Source organism: Psammomys obesus, unplaced genomic scaffold, assembly GCF_907164565.1.
Source record: "Psammomys obesus unplaced genomic scaffold, mPsaObe1.curated_primary_1811, whole genome shotgun sequence".
Lineage (NCBI taxonomy): Eukaryota > Metazoa > Chordata > Mammalia > Rodentia > Muridae > Psammomys > Psammomys obesus.
In genome coordinates, this window is record NW_026595981.1 from 24,150,480 (window position 1) to 24,170,092 (window position 19,613).

A 19,613-nucleotide genomic window follows, 5' to 3' on the forward strand; every position below is an offset into this window, starting at 1 on the left:
GGGGGGGGGGGGGGGGGGGGGGGGGGGGGGGGGGGTGGGGGGGGTGTCCTCAGGGCTGGGAACTGTGACCAAGAGAAAGGAGCCCGGCCTACCCTGCCTCTCTCACCTCCAGCCCCAGGGTCTCTGCCTTGTTCTCTGCAGCTATAGTCGGGGAGGTACTTACGACACCTACATTGGCTCTGGTTGGCTGATCAAGGGCATGGACCAGGGTTTGCTGGGCATGTGTCCCGGAGAGAAGAGAAAAATCATCATCCCTCCCTTCCTGGCTTATGGGGAGAAAGGCTATGGTAAGGCAAGGACACGGGAGTTCTCCAGAAGAGGGGGAACCAGGGTCTTCGTAGAATCCTTCAGGCTGTATACTGTCCAAGGGCATCCAGTCAAGGAGTCAGTAGAGATGAGCTCTCTTTCTCCCTAGGCTGGATTGCTTTATTCTGATTCACACAAAGGCTTGGTATGGGTTGGTGATGGCTGTGGGGACAACCAAAGGAGGAGGGCTTTGGGGGGCAGAGTAGGTCTTTTTGCACGAGGACCTTTGCTGGGTCTGCGCTTGCTCCCCACTTGTATGGTTCAAGCCTTGTGCCCTCCCCAGGGACTGTGATACCCCCGCAGGCCTCCCTGGTCTTCTATGTCCTGCTGATTGACGTCCACAACCCGAAGGACACGGTCCAGCTGGAAACGCTGGAGCTGCCCCAGGGCTGTGTCCGGCGAGCCGTGGCCGGGGACTTCATGCGTTACCACTACAATGGCTCTTTGATGGACGGTACCCTCTTTGATTCCAGGTCAGGGGGTGGTCCTGAGGTAGGAGGGAGGGTGGGGACCGAGGTGCACTCAGAACTGCCTGGAAGGGGTGGGGCCCCTTTGACTCCCTCCCCATCTCTCCCCGTGTATTGCAGCTACTCTCGAAACCACACCTACAATACCTATATCGGGCAGGGTTACATCATCCCTGGGATGGACCAGGGGCTGCAAGGCGCCTGCATAGGGGAGCGAAGGAGGATCACTGTGCCCCCTCACCTTGCCTACGGGGAGAACGGGACAGGTAGGGTTTGGTCCCCGGGCCACCCCTCAGCTCCTCTGAAGTGTGTCCCTGGGATTGCTGTTCTTCTCATTGCCCATATGCTTGGTCACCCATTGGATCTCTCGGTGCTATTCCTCCAAGGCAGGCCCCACCCTGCTCCCATAGTGGAGCACCTGAGTTTGGCTAAGGATAAACTTAGCCTAGCACCACTGAGCTAAGAGGCCTATATTAGAGGTTCTGGCAGCCTCAGGCTGATGCAGGGGTACCACTCATAGCAGGACGTGACCGTGAGCTCACGAGGTACTCTTGGGTGGAAAAGGGTTTTTCTGTCTCTCTGTTCCATCACTCCAACAGCAAGATGTAGGAAGCACTCATTCCGGAACGTGCCATCTGACTGTGGATGGGATTGGGAAGGGGTGTCAAGCCTGGACCTCATGGGATGGTGAGCAGCCCACGCCCAGAGCCCTGAGCTAACCGTGCCCCATCTGGCCTCAGGAGACAAGATCCCTGGCTCAGCTGTGCTCATCTTTGACGTACATGTCATCGACTTCCACAACCCTGCGGACCCTGTGGAAATCACGACGCTGTTCCGGCCACCTGAGATCTGCAACCAGACATCCAAGCTCGGAGACTTCATTCGCTACCACTACAACTGTTCTCTCCTGGACGGCACCAGGCTCTTCTCTTCGTGGGTTCTTGGGCGGGGCCAGGGCGGGGCAGATAGTGTATGGGCTTGGGTGGGCTTCAAGTAGCTTGCAGGCTCCTTCTCCTCTCTCTGGGTCTCCCGGTGTCTCAGCTCCTCCACCGGTCTCCATCTCAGTGAGCCTCAGGCAGCCACGGGTGTGAAATGTAGGGAAACGGAGAGGGGCGCAGGGGAAAGGAAGTTGGAGGAAGAGAGAACTGCCATTCTAATATGATGGGGGAAATTGAAAGGGATGAGCTCTCAGACACCCCCTGTTGCTCACCTGGGAATCCACTCTCCCCACAGCCATGACTACGAGGCCCCTCAGGAGGCCACCCTGGGAGCCAACAAAGTAATCGATGGCCTGGACAGGGGCCTGCAGGGCATGTGTGTAGGAGAGAGGAGGCAGCTCATTGTGCCCCCACACCTGGCCCACGGGGAGAGCGGAGGTGAGGGACGGCGACCTGGATCCCATGTCTGGTCCCACAGTTTCTCCCCTACCCATCTCAGGCCTTGGTGGCTAGTGGGTGGGATGAGGGAAACCTTTAGGATGGTTCCAAAACTCCCCATGCCCCTTCCACAGGAGAAAACTGAAGCCTGTGTTAAGGCTCAGCTCCAAGCCTCGCTGGGACCCCATTCTCCTCTTCCCCCATCCCCTTCTCCAGCCCGGGGTGTCCCTGGCAGTGCCGTACTGCTATTCGAGGTGGAGCTGGTATCCCGAGAAGATGGCTTGCCCACGGGCTACCTGTTCGTGTGGCACCAGGATCCTCCTGCCAACCTTTTTGAAGACATGGATCTCAATAAAGATGGAGAGGTGCCCCCAGAAGAGGCGAGTCAGAAACGCAACCCCTATCTGGAAGCTGTCATGCTCGTTTGCCTTCTGGCTACCGGCTCCTCCTGTCCTGCTACCCCCCCCCCCCCGGCTCCCCCTGCTGCTGAGCTTCATACCTTCCCATCCTGCACACTGAGTGGCCTGTCCTGCCACCCCCTCCCCCGGGTGTCACTTGCCCTATCTGGCCTCTAAGTTACATACCCTCTATCTCAAGCCCCAAATTCTCTGGGTACCCAGGCCTGGGGAAATAGTGTTGGCCTCCACCTAGGGTCCCTTCCCAAGGCCATCCACAGCTGTTGACTGTGAGCCTCACTGCCTTGTTTTCCTCTGCTCTCCCCTCCTTCAGTTCTCCTCCTTCATCAAGGCGCAAGTGAATGAAGGCAAAGGACGCCTCATGCCTGGGCAAGACCCTGACAAAACCATCCAAGACATGTTTCAGAACCAGGACCGAAACCAGGATGGCAAGATCACACCTGAGGAGCTCAAGTTGAAGACAGATGAGGACCAGGAGAGGGTCCATGAAGAGCTCTGAGGGCCAGAGTCTCAGGTCTGACCTCAGACACAAAGGCCCTCAGCTGAGGGACAGTGGCTGTGGAACTAGCTTGCAAGCACAGCACCCCCTCCCTCAGTGGGGAGAACTCGGACTCACTGAATGTCATCAGGGACTGCTGTGACCTTCCCATTGGCTATGGCTTCCAGTCCATAGCACAGACCCCTGCATTTTTCTCTTCCAACCTTAAGCGTCTTCCTTAAGGCTCTTGGCATAAATCCAGTTCAGGGTAGGGGCCACTATTTGGTTAGGGCCATTGCTAATCCAGCGCACCCATCCTTCCACCCACATGATGAGACTCAGCAAGGGTGAGTTCCTTGGTCCTTCCTTTTTCCCAATGTGTCCTTTATTTTGTACTGTCCTGACCCATCTCCCCATCCATGTCCATCCCCATTCCCTCTGTCTTGGCAGCTCCGCAGGGGCATGAATCTGAGTGAGGAGAGCCATTCTCCTGCCTCAGCTCTGCCTGCTCCTCAGGAAGGGGTGGCTTCAGGAACACAGTCCTGCCGGCCGCCCTTCTTACTCCTGCCTCCCCCCCCCCCCCAGGACCACTAGGGTCAGGTCTTTCAGGGCTGTGAAAACCTGTCTTGGTGCTAATCTGTTGGGAGGGAGGCGGGCAGAGTTCTGGACTCTCAAAGGTTACACTGATCCAATCCTTAATCCTTTGTGTCAATAAAAGGTTAAACCTAAGGCCTCCAGAGGGGGTTTTTCAGCGGGCCCTGTGGAGAGAGGGTATTGTCCAGTGGTTGAGTTCTGGTGTTCTTGGCAATCTCTCTTCACCTTAGTTTTTAAAATCAGTGTATTTGTATGTGTGCATGTATGTCTTTTGTACTACATGTATGAGTTACAGTAGGGGTCAGAAGAGGGTGTCAGATGCTCTGGGACCTGAGTTAGAGCTGACTCTTACCTGCCATGTGTATGCTGGGGACTGACAGTGGTCCCCTTGAAGAGCAATATGTACTCACTCCTCTTTTTTATTTTTGCGTGTGAATGTTTTACCTGCAGGTATGTCTGTATACCATATGTGTGCCTGGTGCCCTCAGAGGCTAGAAGAAGGCATTGGGTCTCCTGGGACAGGGGTTATAGACAACTGTGAACTGCCATGTGGGTTCTGGGAATCAAGCCGAGGTCCTGGAACACTGGAAGAGCAGCCAGTGTTCTTCATCACTGAGCCATCTCTTCCCGGCCTCTTTTTTAAAAAAAACAAAAACAAAAACGAAAAATAGGTCTCTTTTTGTCACTCTAGCTATCTTGGAAGTCGCCGTGTACATAAGGCTGCCCTCAAGAAAGCTGCCTGCCCCTGACTCCCAAATGTACCCCAACCCTGGACTCCTGAGCCATCTCTCCACCTTAGTTTTTCAGACAGGGTCTCTCACTGAACTTGGTGGTCAAAAATTAGGCTAGACTGGCTGGCTCGCAAATCAAAGCCTGGATTCCAGGTGCTTGCTGTACCCTGCTTGTTACGTGGTTTCTGGGGACTGGCTGCTTGCATGGTAAGCAGCTTGCCGGGTGAGCCATTTACCCAGCCCAGGAGAGCACTTTCAACCCAAAGGCAGGGGCAGATAGGGGACAAAGTCAGGCAGTTGCCATGGCCTTATTAGCTCCAGATGGAGCTCTTCCTGTTGCTTCCTTCAGGCACAACCAGACACCTGCGGGGGCAGAGCCTTTGGCTTTTGAGAATTACTGTCCAGAGATGAGAGTCTGCAGGAGAGCGTCACAAAGATGATCCTTCTTGTCCCTTATTGTCTTAGCTGAAGGCAGAAACAATTGTCTCTGACCTTAGACAACCTCCAAAGCTCAAGAACCAAACCGAACCACCCAGGCCACACTATACTTGTCTACACAGATCTGTTCTTAGTCCTGCAGTATTCCCACCTTCCTCTCCCTCTTGCCAGAGGAAAGGGAGCTGACTTCGGATCTCCACGGTCCTACAGAGAACTGCCTCCCTCCAGCCACTTCATTTGCCCTCAATTGCCTGCCTCATCCTGCGTACTGCGAGGGAGATGCCCTGTATTTCCTGAGCACAGTGAGGACTTGACACCACCCCCAGTCCAAACTATTGCTACGCATCATCTTCTTGCCTGGTGCTACAGTCTGGAATCGGGTGTCCCCTTCGGCTTCATCTCCAGCCCAGGGTGCTATGAGAAGGTTGGGGCCTAGTGGAAGGTTTTAAACCGTTGCTGTGGTTGTTTGAATGAGAACAGCCCCACACGCTCCTGTATTTGAAAGCTTGGTCCCCAGTTAGTAGTGCTCATGGATTCTAACCCTCTAAACCACAAGCCCAACGAAACGCATTTGTAGGTCGCCTCAGTTGGGGCATTCTTTGAAGGGGATTGCGGGGCCCTGTTCTCTTTTGTACCCAGCTAACCATAAGGCAAATGGCCTCCTTCACCATGTGCTCCCACTCTGCCACCACAGGCCCAAATGAGCCTTTCTCCCCTTTTGATTACTGTATTTTGTTACAGTAACAGAAAGCTGACTAACACACCCCAGGATCTTCAGACACGATTGTTGCCTCCGGCCAGCCATTGGCACTTCTTGTCACCAGAATCTCCAGGAAATTCCCGAGGTTGTGACCCTGAACCAGTCATAGCTGCTCCCAACCCCACCCACAAGCCCCTGGGATTTCCCTAAAATGAAGCCGAGAAACAACCAGATACAGAAAAAGGCACAGGCTTTAGCTAGAAGTACCCAAGGACCTGGCTCTGGCTCCTAGCCATGGCAGTTCACAGGGTCACCGAGAATGAAATGTGAGATATCAAAGTGCCTAGAATGGCAGCTGTACTGAGCAGGGATTCATTCGCCCTGGATTCCCATTCCCTCAGACCTGTCGGTAAACAGCCTCCCGGACAGGAAGGTGTATGAACAATTTTCTCTACAGGACAAGAATAAAGGTCCAGAAGGACCAGCTCTTCCGTTTGTTCTTTGACAGACAGGGAAAATTCTAGTTCTGCCATCTTTGATTCAACAGAACTAAGGGGCAGGGAAACTAGACAGTTGATATTGTAAGATATTAGCAAATCAGCTTCGCTCTGTAGTCTTCCTGGGGGGGGGGGTCTGGTCTCAGATCCCTTTCAGGGGGCTAGGGAGGTGGGTCAGTGGTTATGAGCACTGGTTGCTCTTGCAGAGGATCCAGAACCCACACGGCCAACAACCGTCGAGAACTCCACTTGAAGATGTGGCACAGGCCTGGTGTACATACATACATGCAGGTAAGACACACTGATACATGAATTAAAATAACAATAATAAAAAACCCCTTCCAGGTCATTATGTTGTTGGGCACTGGTTCAAAAAAATGGAGGAAGATCCAAAGACATACGGAAAAGCTGTGTAGATCCTTTGTGTGTGTCCTGGTGTCTCGCGCAGGACACCTCAAACCAACTGAATTTCAATTTTCAAGGTTGTACCACACCTTTCCGTCCCTAGCCTCTCGGATCTACAGACACACGCCTGAGCTCTCGGGATCCAGGCTGCAGGCCGACTCGGACTACGGCCACAGTGGGTTTCTGTGCTACCCCACTGCTCTCAAACTTCGTTGTGTGGAGCTCCGGCAGGTGTCCCAAGGTTCCTGTGCTTTGAGGGCCTCGGTTCATGCTGCAGAACCCACTCCCACACCATGAATTAGAGCTACTGCCTTTTTGTTGTTGTTATTTTGAGGCAGGGTTTCTCTGTGTTGCCCTGGCTGGCCTGGAACTTGCTGTGTAGACCAGGCTGGCCTGAAACTCAGAGAACTGCCTGCCTCTGCCTCCCAAGTGCTGGAGGGATTCAAGGCTTGTGCCACCTCTGCCCAGCTTGTTTTTTAATTTTCATCTGATTTACTAAACAGTGTATCTATCCAGTGTATAGTTTTATTTTATTTATTTTTTTTTAAATACAGTGCTGGAGACAGATCCCAGGGCCCTCTCCACATGCTCGGCAGGTGCTTTGCCACTACGCTATCTGTATTCCCAGCTCTGAAAACTTTCTTAGACAGAACCCTTGGACTAGGGGATCCACAGAAGCAGTCCAAGGTTCACTTGGAAGCAGGCTCGTTGCCTTCCCACGGGCGGGACCTCCCTCAAGCCTCTTCAGAGCAGGAGGAAGGCAAAGGCATGCGGACGGGGTGAGGGGGCCAGCAGCTCGTTTGCCCTGGACTTGTCTCTGTGCCCACAGAGGAGGCTTCACGGGCAGTCTTCCTCATCACCGCCTGCGGGGCCCGGCCGGAGCCTTCACGCTTAGGAGCCCTGGAGCTCCACGCAGCGCCCCTGGTGCAGGATGTGCTGCAGGAGCCCATTGACCACGTCCAGCGTCTCGTCCTTCTCCAACACGATGTCATAGGAATCCAGGTAACGCTCCCGCCGTTCCTCCACCTGCCCAGGGAAGCAGACCAGAGTCCCTTACATGCTCTTCTTTGCCCCTTTTACTCTCAGGCCCCTCAGGGCCCGGGGGTAGAGGCATGCGAACACCGCTTTCCAGATCTCTTGTGAAAGCCTAAGGAATTAGAGGCTATAGGGACACAGGCAGGCAAATGAGGGGCACGAGCTACCTACCACAGGAACGCTTGGCTAGCGTCTCACACACACACTGAAGACAAACGCCCACGGGTCACATGTCATCTTCCTATGGCTCTGGCATCCACTGGGCTCCAGCCTCTGCTGGCTGGGTCCACCCAGACACACACACCTTCTCTGAGCCCTTCTGGCTTGTGTTCTATCTATCCCTGCCAGTCTCTGCTGCTTTTATTTCCTTTTATAGAAGCATGCTCTCAACTCTGGCATCTCCCATCTTAGGCCTTTAAGATGTGAGTCAGACTGGCAACAGGCTGGGCACACCTTTAATCCCAGCACTCCGGAGGCAGAAGTGGGAAGATCTCTGTGAGATCAAAGCCAGCCTGGACTACACAGTGAGTTCCAGGACAGCCAGGGCTACACAGAAAAACCCTGTCTTGAAACACCAACAAAACAAAACAAAAACTTGAAAACAAACTATATCACCTTGGCTAAGTTACTCAACCTTTCTTATCTGTGAAATGGGACTATGTCACCACTAAAGCAGACGATGGTACTTACAATCCCAACACTTGGGAGGTGAAGGTAGGAAGATCAGAAGGAATTCAAGGTTATTCTCACATTATACAGTGAATTCAAGGCTAGCTTTGGCTCTATAGCCCCCTTGATCCCCATATACCCAAGGAATCATTATACAAAGCACTCTTAACCCCAGAACTCAGGAGGCAGAGGCAGACAGATCTGAGTTCGAGGCCAGACTGGTCTGCAGAGTTGAGTTCCAGAACAGCCAAGGATACACAGAGAAACCTTGTCTTGAAAAACCAAAAACAAACAAACAAACAAACAAATAAGTAAATATCAGCTCCCCACACCCCAAGAAAACCCAAGGAGTCATTACACAAAGCGCTATAGTGATGGTTCAATAGGTTAGCATTGTTTGTGTGACAAGAATGGGGCCTGACACATGCTGAGCACAGAGCCACACATGTATGCTTCGATGATGGGCTCCAGTGACCCTGTTGTCTCAAGTCCTGGGTCAGGCCATAGTGCAAAGCAAACAGTCGTGTGCTGAGGCTTTGGGATGTAACTCAGCGACAGAGCACTTACCTGGTACCTATCAGGTTCTGTTACATATACACACACACACACGAGACTCCATCAAGAGAGGATATAAACTGAGGCATGATGGCATATTCATGTAATCCCAGCATTTGGGCGGTTCTGACAAGATGGCTAGAAGTTCAAGGTCAGCCTTGGATATACAGTTAAAGAGACTAGCCTGGGATAAATTAATCCATGTTTCACCAATACCACCCTCTCCTTCCCCCCCCCTCAAAAAAAAAGAAGAGAAAAAGAAAAAGCAAGACCACAAGATGCAGAACATGATTTATGTCCTTCCTCTGTAGCCCTAATACTTCCACGATATCTAGCTCACCAAAGGTATTCGAAAGTGTGAAAAGGAACCCATGCAGGAGCCAGAGGGGAAGACCCAGCAACTGCCTACCTTGTCATTTAGAAAGCCAATCTTGAGAATGTTCTGCACCCCGGGGACCCCGTCAGCCATGGTGAGATCCCCTATGGAGTCTCCAAGCAGGAGGACGTTGGTTTTATCCTGAAGCTGCTGGAAGTAGCCAGAGTTCTCACACACGGAGCTGTTCTTGTTGTAGGTGTGGATGAGCTGGCCCTTGAATCCTTGCAGGAAACCCTGAACCATGGTGACAAGAGACAGACAGCAGCGCTAGGGGGACCCACACAGCACACTTTCCATTGTCTGTCACAGGGGACAAGACCTCCCAAAGACAGGGACAATGGCAAGGCTTCATTGTAGCCTAAACAAGAGGCTGAAAACGAAGACTGGGTTTGATCTGCTTTCATGGACCCAGCTAGACTCATCTCTCTGTGTCTCGCCTGTGCTGTATTCTGGGTGGTGACAGCAAAGTTGAGGAGATGCAACAAAGAGTTCGTAAGTATGCATAGATGACCTGGGGCCTTATACATGCAAGCACATACCACTGAGCCACACCTCTAACTTTTTCTTTTGAGACAGCGTTTTTTGTTTTTTTTTAATGTTGCTTTAGCTGGCTTTGAACTCAGTGGTCCAACTGCCTCTGCCTCCTGAGTGCAAAGATGAAGGGCATGTCAATGTGCCCTTTCTTCCTTTCTTCCCCTCTCCTCCCCTCCCTTCCTTTTCCTTATTTGAGACAGGGTCTCACTAGACCAGACTAGCCTTAAACTCATAGAGATTCCCTGCCTCTGCTCCCAAGTGCTGGGATTAATGGAGTGCGCCACTTCCGGTTTTCATTTCAAGACACACCTTTTTCCACCTGGCCTTTCTAGGATCACCATGAAATTTGTTCTGCAGCTCAGGCAGGCAGGGCTTGACTTTCAGAGTTCCTGCCTTAAGTATCCTAAGCATCTGGGATCACAGGACTGTACCACTGGGCCCAAACCACTTGGCCTTTTAGAGGAGAACTTTGCAATTTCTGTTTTAAATAATGGCCACCAGATTACTGCTGATCCTCCATTCTGGTGGAACCCTGTAATACAGAAGCTGCTCAGTCAGGTTGCAGGAACCACTCAGAGACAAGAGCATCTGCTTACAAGGCCAGGGTTAGATTCCCACCTGGAAAAAAAATGTTCTCTGGGTCACACGTGTGCTGGCTGCTAAGAACGACAAAACTGCACCAGTGAATCTGAACTCATCATGCAGGTGAGGCTGGCTTTGAATTTCTGAGCCTGCCACCTCTACCTTGCAAGTGCCGGAATCAAAGGAGGGTGCCACCATGCCTGGCCACTTCACAGCAATGGAACAGCTTACCTCTGACTTTCAATAGACAACCCAAAGCGTAAGCCCTTTGGTAACCATGGTGATACACAACCTATGATGGTGCCACAGGGCTATGGTGACCTACAAATGAGGACCCGGTTGACAGAAAGCTGACTGTTGGTCCATTTAGAGTAACAGGCTGGGTGTGGTGGCGAATGCTTCAGTCCTAGCACTGATGGGGGATGAGGCAGAGGCAGGTGTGTTTCTCTGTGAACCTGAGGCTAGGCTAGTTTACACAGTGAGTTCTAGGGCAGCCAGGGATAGTAGAGAGACCCTGTGTCAAAAGAAAAGTACCACGACTCATATTTACAGTTCCAGCCATTTAGGAGGCTGAGGCCGGAAGAATGACTGTGCTCAGGAACCTCAGGACAGCCTGGGTAACACAGCAAGAGTCTTGTCTCAAAGAAAGATGAGGGACTAAAAATGCCCACCAGAGGGCGGAGCGGCCAGCTGGCCAAGCGGAAGGCACCCAGGCTGGCAGCCCAACCCTCCTCTCTTCCTCTTTCCCAGCACGGCCGAAACGTGGCTCACATCCTCACTGAAATCCATGTAGTTGGAGACAATGTGGATGTTGGGGTGGAACACTTTCATCTGCCGGATAATTTCTTCCAGGATATCACCGATGCCCGCCGAGAAGATGAAGAGAGGAATGTTGTTGTGGTAGAGCATGTCGAAGAATGTCTTATAGCCCTCCCTGCAAGGAGATCAAACAACTGTGAGAGCGGTGGCCCTGGCTACTGCTCTGTTTTCTGCTTGGGTTAGGTATTTTGTATATTATTACTTGTGTACACAGACATGTATTCATACTTACGTGAGTCTCTGTATGTGTATAGGTTATATGGCTACCTATGACGTAAGTGTAGAGGCCAGAGGTCAACCTTGAGTGTCCTTCCTAGGAGCCATTCATCTTCCTTTTTTTTTTTTTTTCTTTTCAAGACAGGGTTTCCCTGTGTAGCCTTGGCTGTCCTGAACTCACTCTGTAGACCAAGCCGGCCTTGAACTTACAGATCCACCCGCCTCTGCCTCCTGAGTGCTGGGATTAAAGGCGCGTGTCACCACTACTCGGCATGCACCTTATTTTTGATTTTTGAGAATGGAGTGGTCATTATTGCTACGTTTATGGGCACAGATATACGGCGGCACCTGGGGAGGTCAGAGAGCAACTGCATGGCGTTGGTCTCCTCTTCCCACTTTCACGTGGGTTCTGGGGATTACGGCAGTCAGGCTTGCATGATAACTTTACCCACTGAGCCATCTCACTGACTCTCACCCTGTGCAGAGACAGGGTCTCCCACTGGGATCTGGGCCTCTGGTTAGGCTAGGCTGATCAGTCCCAGAGATTTGCCTGTCTGCTCTTCCCCAGTGCTGGGAGTGCAAACTCATTCGACCACACCCCGCTCCTTATATGGGTGTTGGGATGGAACTCAGGTCTCCGTGCTTTACCAACCAGGCGTCTCCTCAGCACTCTGGGTCCCTCTGGTTGACAGCACAGAGCGCGTGTCAACCAGAGGGACCCAGAGTTCTGTTGTTGTTTATTTTGAAACCATTATTTAAAAGGAGTTGAACTCTAGGCAATGAAGCTCTGGCCACTTTGCACAGCATCCTACTGAGGCAAAAGGCTCCGGAGCCTCCTTCCCTCCTATTCCCCCAACCACTGAATCTACTCAACCATCTCTAACCTGGGTGAAACAGTTTTAGACTGGTTTTCATTTTTATTTTTCAATGCCAAGGATGGAATCCACAGGCTTCCAGAATGCCAGGCAAGTACTAAACTGGAGTACCAAACTAAACCGGAGCCACAGCCCAGCCCGCACAGCTGCCTGGACTAGTGTGGTGGAAATAATGTACAGCGAGGGACTTACCTGAGCATCGCTGTGGACTCCCCAACCACCTGCGCTATCTGGGATTTCTGGATCTTCTGCTGGCACAGCAGATTGTGGGCTTTGGTCCACCTATGAACAGACAACCCACAAACCCCAAGTCCCAGTGACCTCAGGAAGCTGAGTGCCCTGTCCCTTGTCTCCTCTGGAAGCACCCTGGGGGCAAGGGGAATACATTCTGTCCCACAGAGCCACCTGCTGAGGAACTTCAAGCTATCCTTAGAAAGTCAAGGGAGAGGGAGGAAGTGCTTCAGAGTGGACTAGGGAGGTCAGAACGCTTCTGAATCCCAGAAGCTCTGTCCAGGGACGCTAGGTTTTGGTTTTGTTTTGTTTTTAAAGATTTATTTTATGTATGCACCTGCCAGAAGAGGGAATTAGTTCACATTATAGATGGTTGTGAGCCACCATGTGGTTGCTGGGAATTGAACTCAGTGGTTAAGTGCTCTTAACCACTGAGCCGTCTCTCCAGCCCCGGTTTTGGGTTTTTGATTTGGTTTAGTTTGGCTTTTTTTTTTTCCCCCAATACAGGGTTTCTTTGTATAGCTTTGGCTATCCAGAAACTCACTCTGTAAACCAGGCTAGCCTTGAAACTACAGAGATTTGCCTGTCTCTGCCTCCCAGAGTGCTGGGATTACAGGTAAGCACCACTGTGCCCGGCTTAGATTTTTTTTTTTTTTAAACAGTCTTGTGTAGTGCAGGCTAGCCTACAACTTCCTACGTAGCCAAGAACAACCTTGGTCTCCGTGTCCCCACCTCCTAAGTATTGGCACGGTGTGCATGTACCACCACGGTCAAACTTAGTTGCTTTTTTTTTCCTGTCAGAATTTTTGCATTTTGATTGTGTCCCCATGTTGCAAACTGGCTCTCTGTGGTGGTCTGAGTGAGAATGGCCCCTGTGCGCTCATATGTTTAAATGCTTGGTTCAAGGTTGGTGAAACTGTCTGGGAAGGATTAGGAGATGTGGCCTTGTTGGAGGAGAGAGGGCGCTGAAGTTTCAAAAGCCATGCCTGCCTTCCTGCCACCATGCTCCCTGCCATGATGGTCACAGACTTACCCTCTGGACTATAAGCCCCAACTAAACTCTTTCTTCTATAAGTCGCCTTGGTCATGCTATCTCAGCACAGCGATAGAAAAATAACTATGGCACACCCCAGCCCAGAGAGGTTGGGCCATGGGGCTTTGCCCTCAAGAATGAATAATACAATTAGGTTATCAAAGTGTAAGTTCACTCTCACTCTCTCTTTTTTTCTGTCACTCTTGCCCTCTTTTAGCCCTGCTGCTACAGAATGACATGGCAGATGCCGGTCTCTTCATCTGGGACTTCCCAGCCCCCCGAACTGTAAGCCTCCAAACTCTATTCATTATGCACTGTCCAGACTGGGGTATTCAGTTACACCAGAACAAAACACACCCAGATAAGGCCATGAGCTGCTTATCTCCCAAGCCAAGGCATTTCTAACTTACTCCAAGAAGTCCCTGAGGTTTTCCACTCCCGCAGCAGCAGAGAGCCTGTGGATGTTCGTTCTCAGAGCTGGGCCAGCGGCACGGCCCTCAGGAAGGAGGCGTGCAAACTCACTGAAGCTCCGGAAGGACACAGCCATCCCGGCCCACTCCGTCTTCAGTGACAGGAGCTCTTCCTGGTCAGCGTCACTTACCACTGTACCATGTGCGGCAACTTCTCTCTGATGGTCCTCTGTGGGTCAATCTCAATGGGGTAATAGTGGAGAAAGAGCGCCCTGAGCTGGGACAGCCAACAGGGAGACAGGGCGTTAGCAGCGCACATCACATCAGTCCCGGTTAAGGCAAAACCCCCCTCAAGGATGGAGCCTGAGATGCGGCTCAGCTGACTGCCTGCCTAGCATGCACCTGGGTTTTATCCCCAGGAACACAAATACATTAGGGTGTGATGGCACTCGCCTATAGTCCTAGCCCTTGAGAAATGGAGGCAGGAGGATTAGGAGTTCAAAGTCATCTTTAGCCACACAGCAAGTCCGAGGCTAGCCAGAGGTACAAGAGAACTGGTCTCAAAAGCGTGGGCTGGAGAGACAGCTCAGTGGTTAAGAGCACTTGCTGCTCACGTAGACGACTGGAGTTCAATTCCCAGTACTGGCATGGTAGCTCACAACTATCTGTGACTCCAGTTCCGAGGGATCTGATGTCTCCCTGTCTCTCTTTGAAACAGGGTTTCTCTGTGTAGTTATGGCTGTCCTGGAATTCACTCTGTAGACCAGGCTAAACCTTGAACTCAGAGATCTACCTGTCTCTGCCTCCCAAGTGTTGGGAGGTGTGCACCACCATGCCAGCCATGATGCTTTTTCCTGACTTTATGGGCACCTGTCACACACACTTAATCACATGAACACATGCAGGCAAAACACTTATATACGTAAAATAAACCACCAGGCATGGTGGCTCACACCTTTAATCCCAGCACACTCGAGGCAGAGGCAGGCAGATCTCTGAGATTTAAGGCTATCTTTGTCTACACAGTGAGACCTTGTCTCAAACACAGAAAGAATTAAAATTTAAAAGAAAAATGCTTGGGGCTGGAGAGACGGCTCGGTGGTTAGGAGCACTGGCTGCTCTTCCAGGGTACTAAGGTTCAATTTCCAGCACCCACAGAGAGGCTCTGAAACTCCATTTCCAAGGGGTCCAGTGCCCTCTGCTGGCCTCTGTTGGCACTGCGTGTACACAGTGCACCGACAAACAGGAAGGTAAAGCATCCAAAACACATTAGAATAAAAAGAAAAATATTTGAAAGAAGTGATGCATAGATATGGCTGAAAAAGAAAATCACGAACTTATGACCGGGATCCAGCTCAGTGGTCGAACACTTGCCCAGAATGTGTGAGGCCCTGCTGGACTGCCGGCCCATGACAAGGGATCATAAAGAACAAGTTACAGTCTGGAGTTAAGACATAGGACATCGGTGACAATCCCATCAGCATCGCCATTAGCTAAACTCAGAGCGTCTGCATGGGCCTCTTTCAGCTAAGGTTTCTTTCTTGGGAGGTGGGGGGCGGCTACTTCAGGGATCACATGTCATGAAGAACCAGTCAGAGAGGCTTCTGGGGGAGGGGAGAGGAAATAAGAATTGACGGAGTAAAGAATTTTATTTTTCATTTTTTGGTTTTTCAGGACAGGGTTTCTCTGTGTAGCCCTGGCTGTCCTGGAATTCCCTTTGGAGACCAGGCTGGTCTCCAACTCAGAGATCTGCCTGCCTCTGTCTCCCAAGTGTTGTAATTAAAAGTATAAGCCATCACCACCTGGTGAGGAATGATTTTCAATTGACACATGTCGTCTTGGGACAATTAGGAGCTCAACTGGAGTCCCTGTCTGTGTGTCCAAAAGAGAATTAAGTGCCATGATTACATGGTATTAAGCAGAATGTTCTTGAAATGTCTTGAGAGCCTTGGTGCTGGTTAGGCGGGCAGCTCATTTGGTACAGTGCAGCTTCTCGTCACTGGCCATCTTCATAACAAGCAATCACATCAAGAGTCTTGGAAGGGGGCTGGAGAGATGGCTCAGAGGTTAGGAGCACCGGCTGCTCTTCCAAAGGTCCTGAGTTCAATTCCCAGCAACCACATGGTGGCTCACAACCATCTACGATGAGATCTGGTGCCCCAGTGCCCCCTTCTGGCCTGTGGGTATACATGCGACAGAAAACCATATACAAAATAAATTAAAAAGAAAAGAAAAAGAAAGTCTTAGAAGGCCTCGGGTTCAAGTCACAGTACCACAAAAACAAAACAAGAACCTAGGCTAGACATCTCTGATGGCAGCATTCAGGAACTAGAAGCAGGAGAAAAAGGAGTCCAAGGCCAGCCACAGCTTCACAACAAGTTCCAGGCCAGTTTAGGCTTCATGAGAACAAAACCCACAGCAAACATCAACCAACACAAGATACAATACACCATTTAGCTTGCAGCTTTACTGAGTAAGAAAGAAAACTAAGCGATAGAGTTATGGACAAGAGTAAGCGAAGCAATGTGTAAGAAGAGCCTGGCCTGGCTCTGTTCCAGTAAAGGGCCACTCGGGGCAAAAACCCGGAAACAAGCAAACCACAAAGCGGGTTTCTAACCTATACTCACTCAGAACATTCTCCATATCTGTTCCTCCCTTACAAAAAAAAAAAAAAAAAAGCTACATTATCAAGGACATGGCGCAACACAGTGGGAAGAGCTCGGAACAAAGTCGCTACAAAACCAAGATTTGGAACTCAACTGAAAGGCCCTGGGACAAACCGCTCACCCTCTTTGAGCACCTGTGTTCTCACGTGTTACTTGGAGATAACAATATGGTGGTTCTATTTACCTTTGGGAGTAGATGGCTGTTCAACAAGACATAGCATTCAAGTCTCCTAGCTGGCAGTAAGCACAGTGTTCACACAGGAACCACCCATCACTGTATCTCAGCCAACGGGGAAAAGCTGTCCTCGTGTCTGAGGACTAGCTCCAGGGGCTGGAGAGATGGCTCAGCAGTTAAGAGCACGTACTGCTCTTCCAGAGGACCAGAGTACACTTCCCAGTTCCCACATCAGGCACAACCACCCAGAACTCCAGGGGTGTTCCGGGGTATCCAACAACTCAGGCCTCCAAGGACACCTGTATGCATATGTACCTCTTCTCTCTCTCCTCTCCCTCCCTCCCTCTCTCAACTCAAGGATACCTGCATGCATATGGACCTCTCTCTACACACACACACCCTTAAAAATAATAAAAACTAAATCTACTTTACGATGACAACTTAAAAATGAATAATTAAAAACAAACAACAGTAAAAACTGAGGAGCAAATCCAGAACTCCCCACATGCTCGCTGAGCTACCCCCTGAGCCATATATCCCAAACCTCTTTTTGAGACAAGGTGTCACCATGTAGCCTTGACGGACTTGCTATGTAGACCAGCGTGGCTTCGAACTCAGAGATCTGCCTGCCTCTTTCTCCTGAGTGCTGTTCAGTTGCCCCTCCCCCTACCCCCATCCCCCTTTTTAAATTTTCTTTTTCTTCTTTTGGCTTTCCAGACAGGGTTTCTCTGTGTAATCCTGGTTGTCTTGGAGCTCTGTAGCTCTGTGGACCAGGCTGGCCTGGGCTTCAGAGATACACCTGGCTCTGCCTCCCCAGTGCTGGGACTAAAGGTGTGTGCCACCAACGCCCGGCTTCCTTTCACATAAAAAATGACCTTGAACTCTTCCTGGAGCCAGGGCAGACCCTGAACTTGTGATCCTCCTGTTTCAAGCCTCTGGGATTACAGGCCTCCACAATGGGCTTCAGAAATCTTTCTTAAGATTTCTGTCATGGAGTCTGTGGTTGAAGCACACCCCTGCCGTTTTTTGAGCAAACAAGGGAGTGACCCACCTCTTTGCGACAGTCCTCACTGATGATTTTGCTGTTATCCAGAATATCTGAAAAAAAAACAAAAACAAAACAAATAAACCACAAAACTCCCTTTACTTGCTCCTTAGCCGTGGTCATCTTGAGCCCCGCCAGGAAGGCTGAAATGTGACTTACTGTGGGAAGAGGGGCACCGCTGTCCATTGTAGGCAAATCTGCTCAAGGTCATGTCAAAATCAGAAATCACCTAAGAGACAAAAGGGAAATATTATGGTGGCTGAATAGGCACCCGTCTAACCTGGCCTTGACTCAGCCTGGGGTAACAGCGTAAGCCTAACCAGGCCACTGGCCAGGCTGCAGCAAAGCCTTCGAAAGGATGGGGAGAGACTGAGGGGAAGGAAAGGGGTGATCCGGTGTCAGTACACCAGTTAACCCGGGGAAAGCAAAGTCCCCCAGGTGTGTGGGTAGCTTTTAGTGGCATCTTTCTGAAATGCACTGGTTCTTTCTTAAGGCGCTTCCCAACACTAATGGATCTCCCCATCTTCAATTTCTTGGGGAGACGGCTAGCCCGGGGAAGTGGGACAGCCAGGCTCCACTCACGTTCTTTCTGACATCCTGCGTCACGACCACATCTGACTACTTTGAAAGTTGGCTACTGGGGCAGTTAGGCTCTTTCCCAAGGCGAGCTGTTTGCCCATGACCACCCAGAGAAGCGGCTTCGCAGAGCGTGCACCCCAGCTGGCGGGAAGGCCGCGGGGCAGGCACCCTCCCGGCCGCCCTCCATGCCCCGGTACCTGCAGACGGTCTCCTCCGCCCCGGCGAAGGGCGTCCACGATTTCCTGCACCCTCCCGGGCTGCCGCATCAGGACCGTGGCCTTCATCAGACTGCTCACCTGTCGTGAGACCCAAGAGACCCGCTGACCCGAGCGCCGCCACGGGTCCCGGGGCAGCTGGGCCTTTCCGCGCCCGCGATCCCGCCACGCGGGACGCACCCCATCCGCGGCCTCACCTCCTCCGCCATCGCGCCGCCGGCCTGGTGGGCGGCTCCGAAGACAGAGCCCGCCTTACAGCCGCACTGCGCAGGCGTCGCCTCGCTCTAGAGGGGCTGGTCAAGGAGCTGCCGGCCGTTTCCAGGCTGGCCCTGGGTGCTGGCATAAGAAACGAATGTGTGTGGGGGTTGTTCTACTGTGTGTGGAGGCGGGAGGGTTGGGGGAGCAAGATGCTGGGGTCCTTATGTATGGGCTGGCTGTCATGAGGCTTTAGTGTGTGTGGGCTCGGGCTCCTGTCACTTTAGTTTTTTTAAAAAAATACTTATTTTTATGTGCATTGGTGTTTTGGCTGCATGTATCTCTGGGAGATGATGTCAGTTGTGAGTTGCCATGTTGGTGCTGGGAATAGAACTTGGGTCTTCTGGAACTGCTGCCGGTGCTCTTAAACAGCTGAGCCATCTCTCCAGCCCCTGCTTGTCACGCTTTCTGGAACACACCAAGGTTGGGGTCGTAGCTCAATGGGACAGTGCCTGCCTGCATGTATGAGGCCCTGGGTTTCATCCCCAGCATTGCAAACAGCAACGACAAGGTATGCAAATGCATTTGGACATTTGGACGGGAATGCACCCAGGAGACACTTCCCTAACTGGGCCCCTCATCATCATTAAGAAAGCAAGACAATTAGGCATCCCTGGCTAGCCTTGACATTTAATCAGCGTTGCTTCTGGCTCTGCATACACGGGGAGCCCAGTGAGAGCTGTGGAAGGATGCTGCAGCAACTTGGACCCAGCCTGAAGATGCAACAAGACGTAGACTCAGTAAAGGCTCAATCGTGTTGGTGGTCACAGTTCTGCCACAGGTCTGAAGGACACGGAAGGAGGCATGGGGTGGTCTATTTGTATGTCCTGGGGGAGGGGGGAGGAAAAGAAGGGCCAGGAAGGGGTTCCAGAACCCGAGAGCACAATCCTGAGTGATCTCACTGCCCAGGATTCTGGAACTTGGGCTGCCTGATG

At 51.5% G+C, this 19,613-nt stretch overlaps 2 protein-coding genes across 3 annotated transcripts in view; one reads left to right on the forward strand and one right to left on the reverse strand.

Moving 5' to 3' along the window:
- Positions 1–3,765, forward strand: part of Fkbp10 (FKBP prolyl isomerase 10) — a 7,930-nt gene extending 4,165 nt beyond the window's left edge. Inside the window, exons 4-10 of the mRNA XM_055620006.1 lie at positions 142–287; positions 590–779; positions 894–1,039; positions 1,514–1,706; positions 2,007–2,149; positions 2,366–2,529; positions 2,879–3,765. Of these exons, the coding sequence (XP_055475981.1) occupies positions 142–287; positions 590–779; positions 894–1,039; positions 1,514–1,706; positions 2,007–2,149; positions 2,366–2,529; positions 2,879–3,064 (1,168 nt within the window). The 3' untranslated portion in view covers positions 3,065–3,765. The remainder of the gene's footprint in view (positions 1–141; positions 288–589; positions 780–893; positions 1,040–1,513; positions 1,707–2,006; positions 2,150–2,365; positions 2,530–2,878) is intronic.
- A 3,154-nt stretch (positions 3,766–6,919) lies between these two features.
- On the reverse strand, positions 6,920–18,668 carry Nt5c3b (5'-nucleotidase, cytosolic IIIB). 2 transcript variants are annotated; one of them, XM_055620169.1, is made up of 9 exons: positions 18,621–18,668; positions 18,406–18,504; positions 17,789–17,858; positions 17,636–17,682; positions 13,935–14,020; positions 12,262–12,351; positions 10,931–11,093; positions 9,077–9,277; positions 6,920–7,434 (listed from the first exon to the last, which is right to left on the reverse strand). In XM_055620169.1, the coding sequence occupies exons 1-9, from the start codon at positions 18,630–18,632 to the stop codon at positions 7,300–7,302; spliced, it is 903 nt and encodes a 300-aa protein (XP_055476144.1). In that variant the 5' UTR covers positions 18,633–18,668; the 3' UTR covers positions 6,920–7,299. The 2 variants fall into 2 exon arrangements, with proteins under 2 accessions (XP_055476144.1, XP_055476145.1); XM_055620170.1 differs by lacking the exons at positions 13,935–14,020; positions 17,636–17,682; positions 17,789–17,858; positions 18,406–18,504; positions 18,621–18,668 and adding an exon at positions 13,744–13,918.
- Between the last annotated feature and the right edge of the window lie 945 nt (positions 18,669–19,613).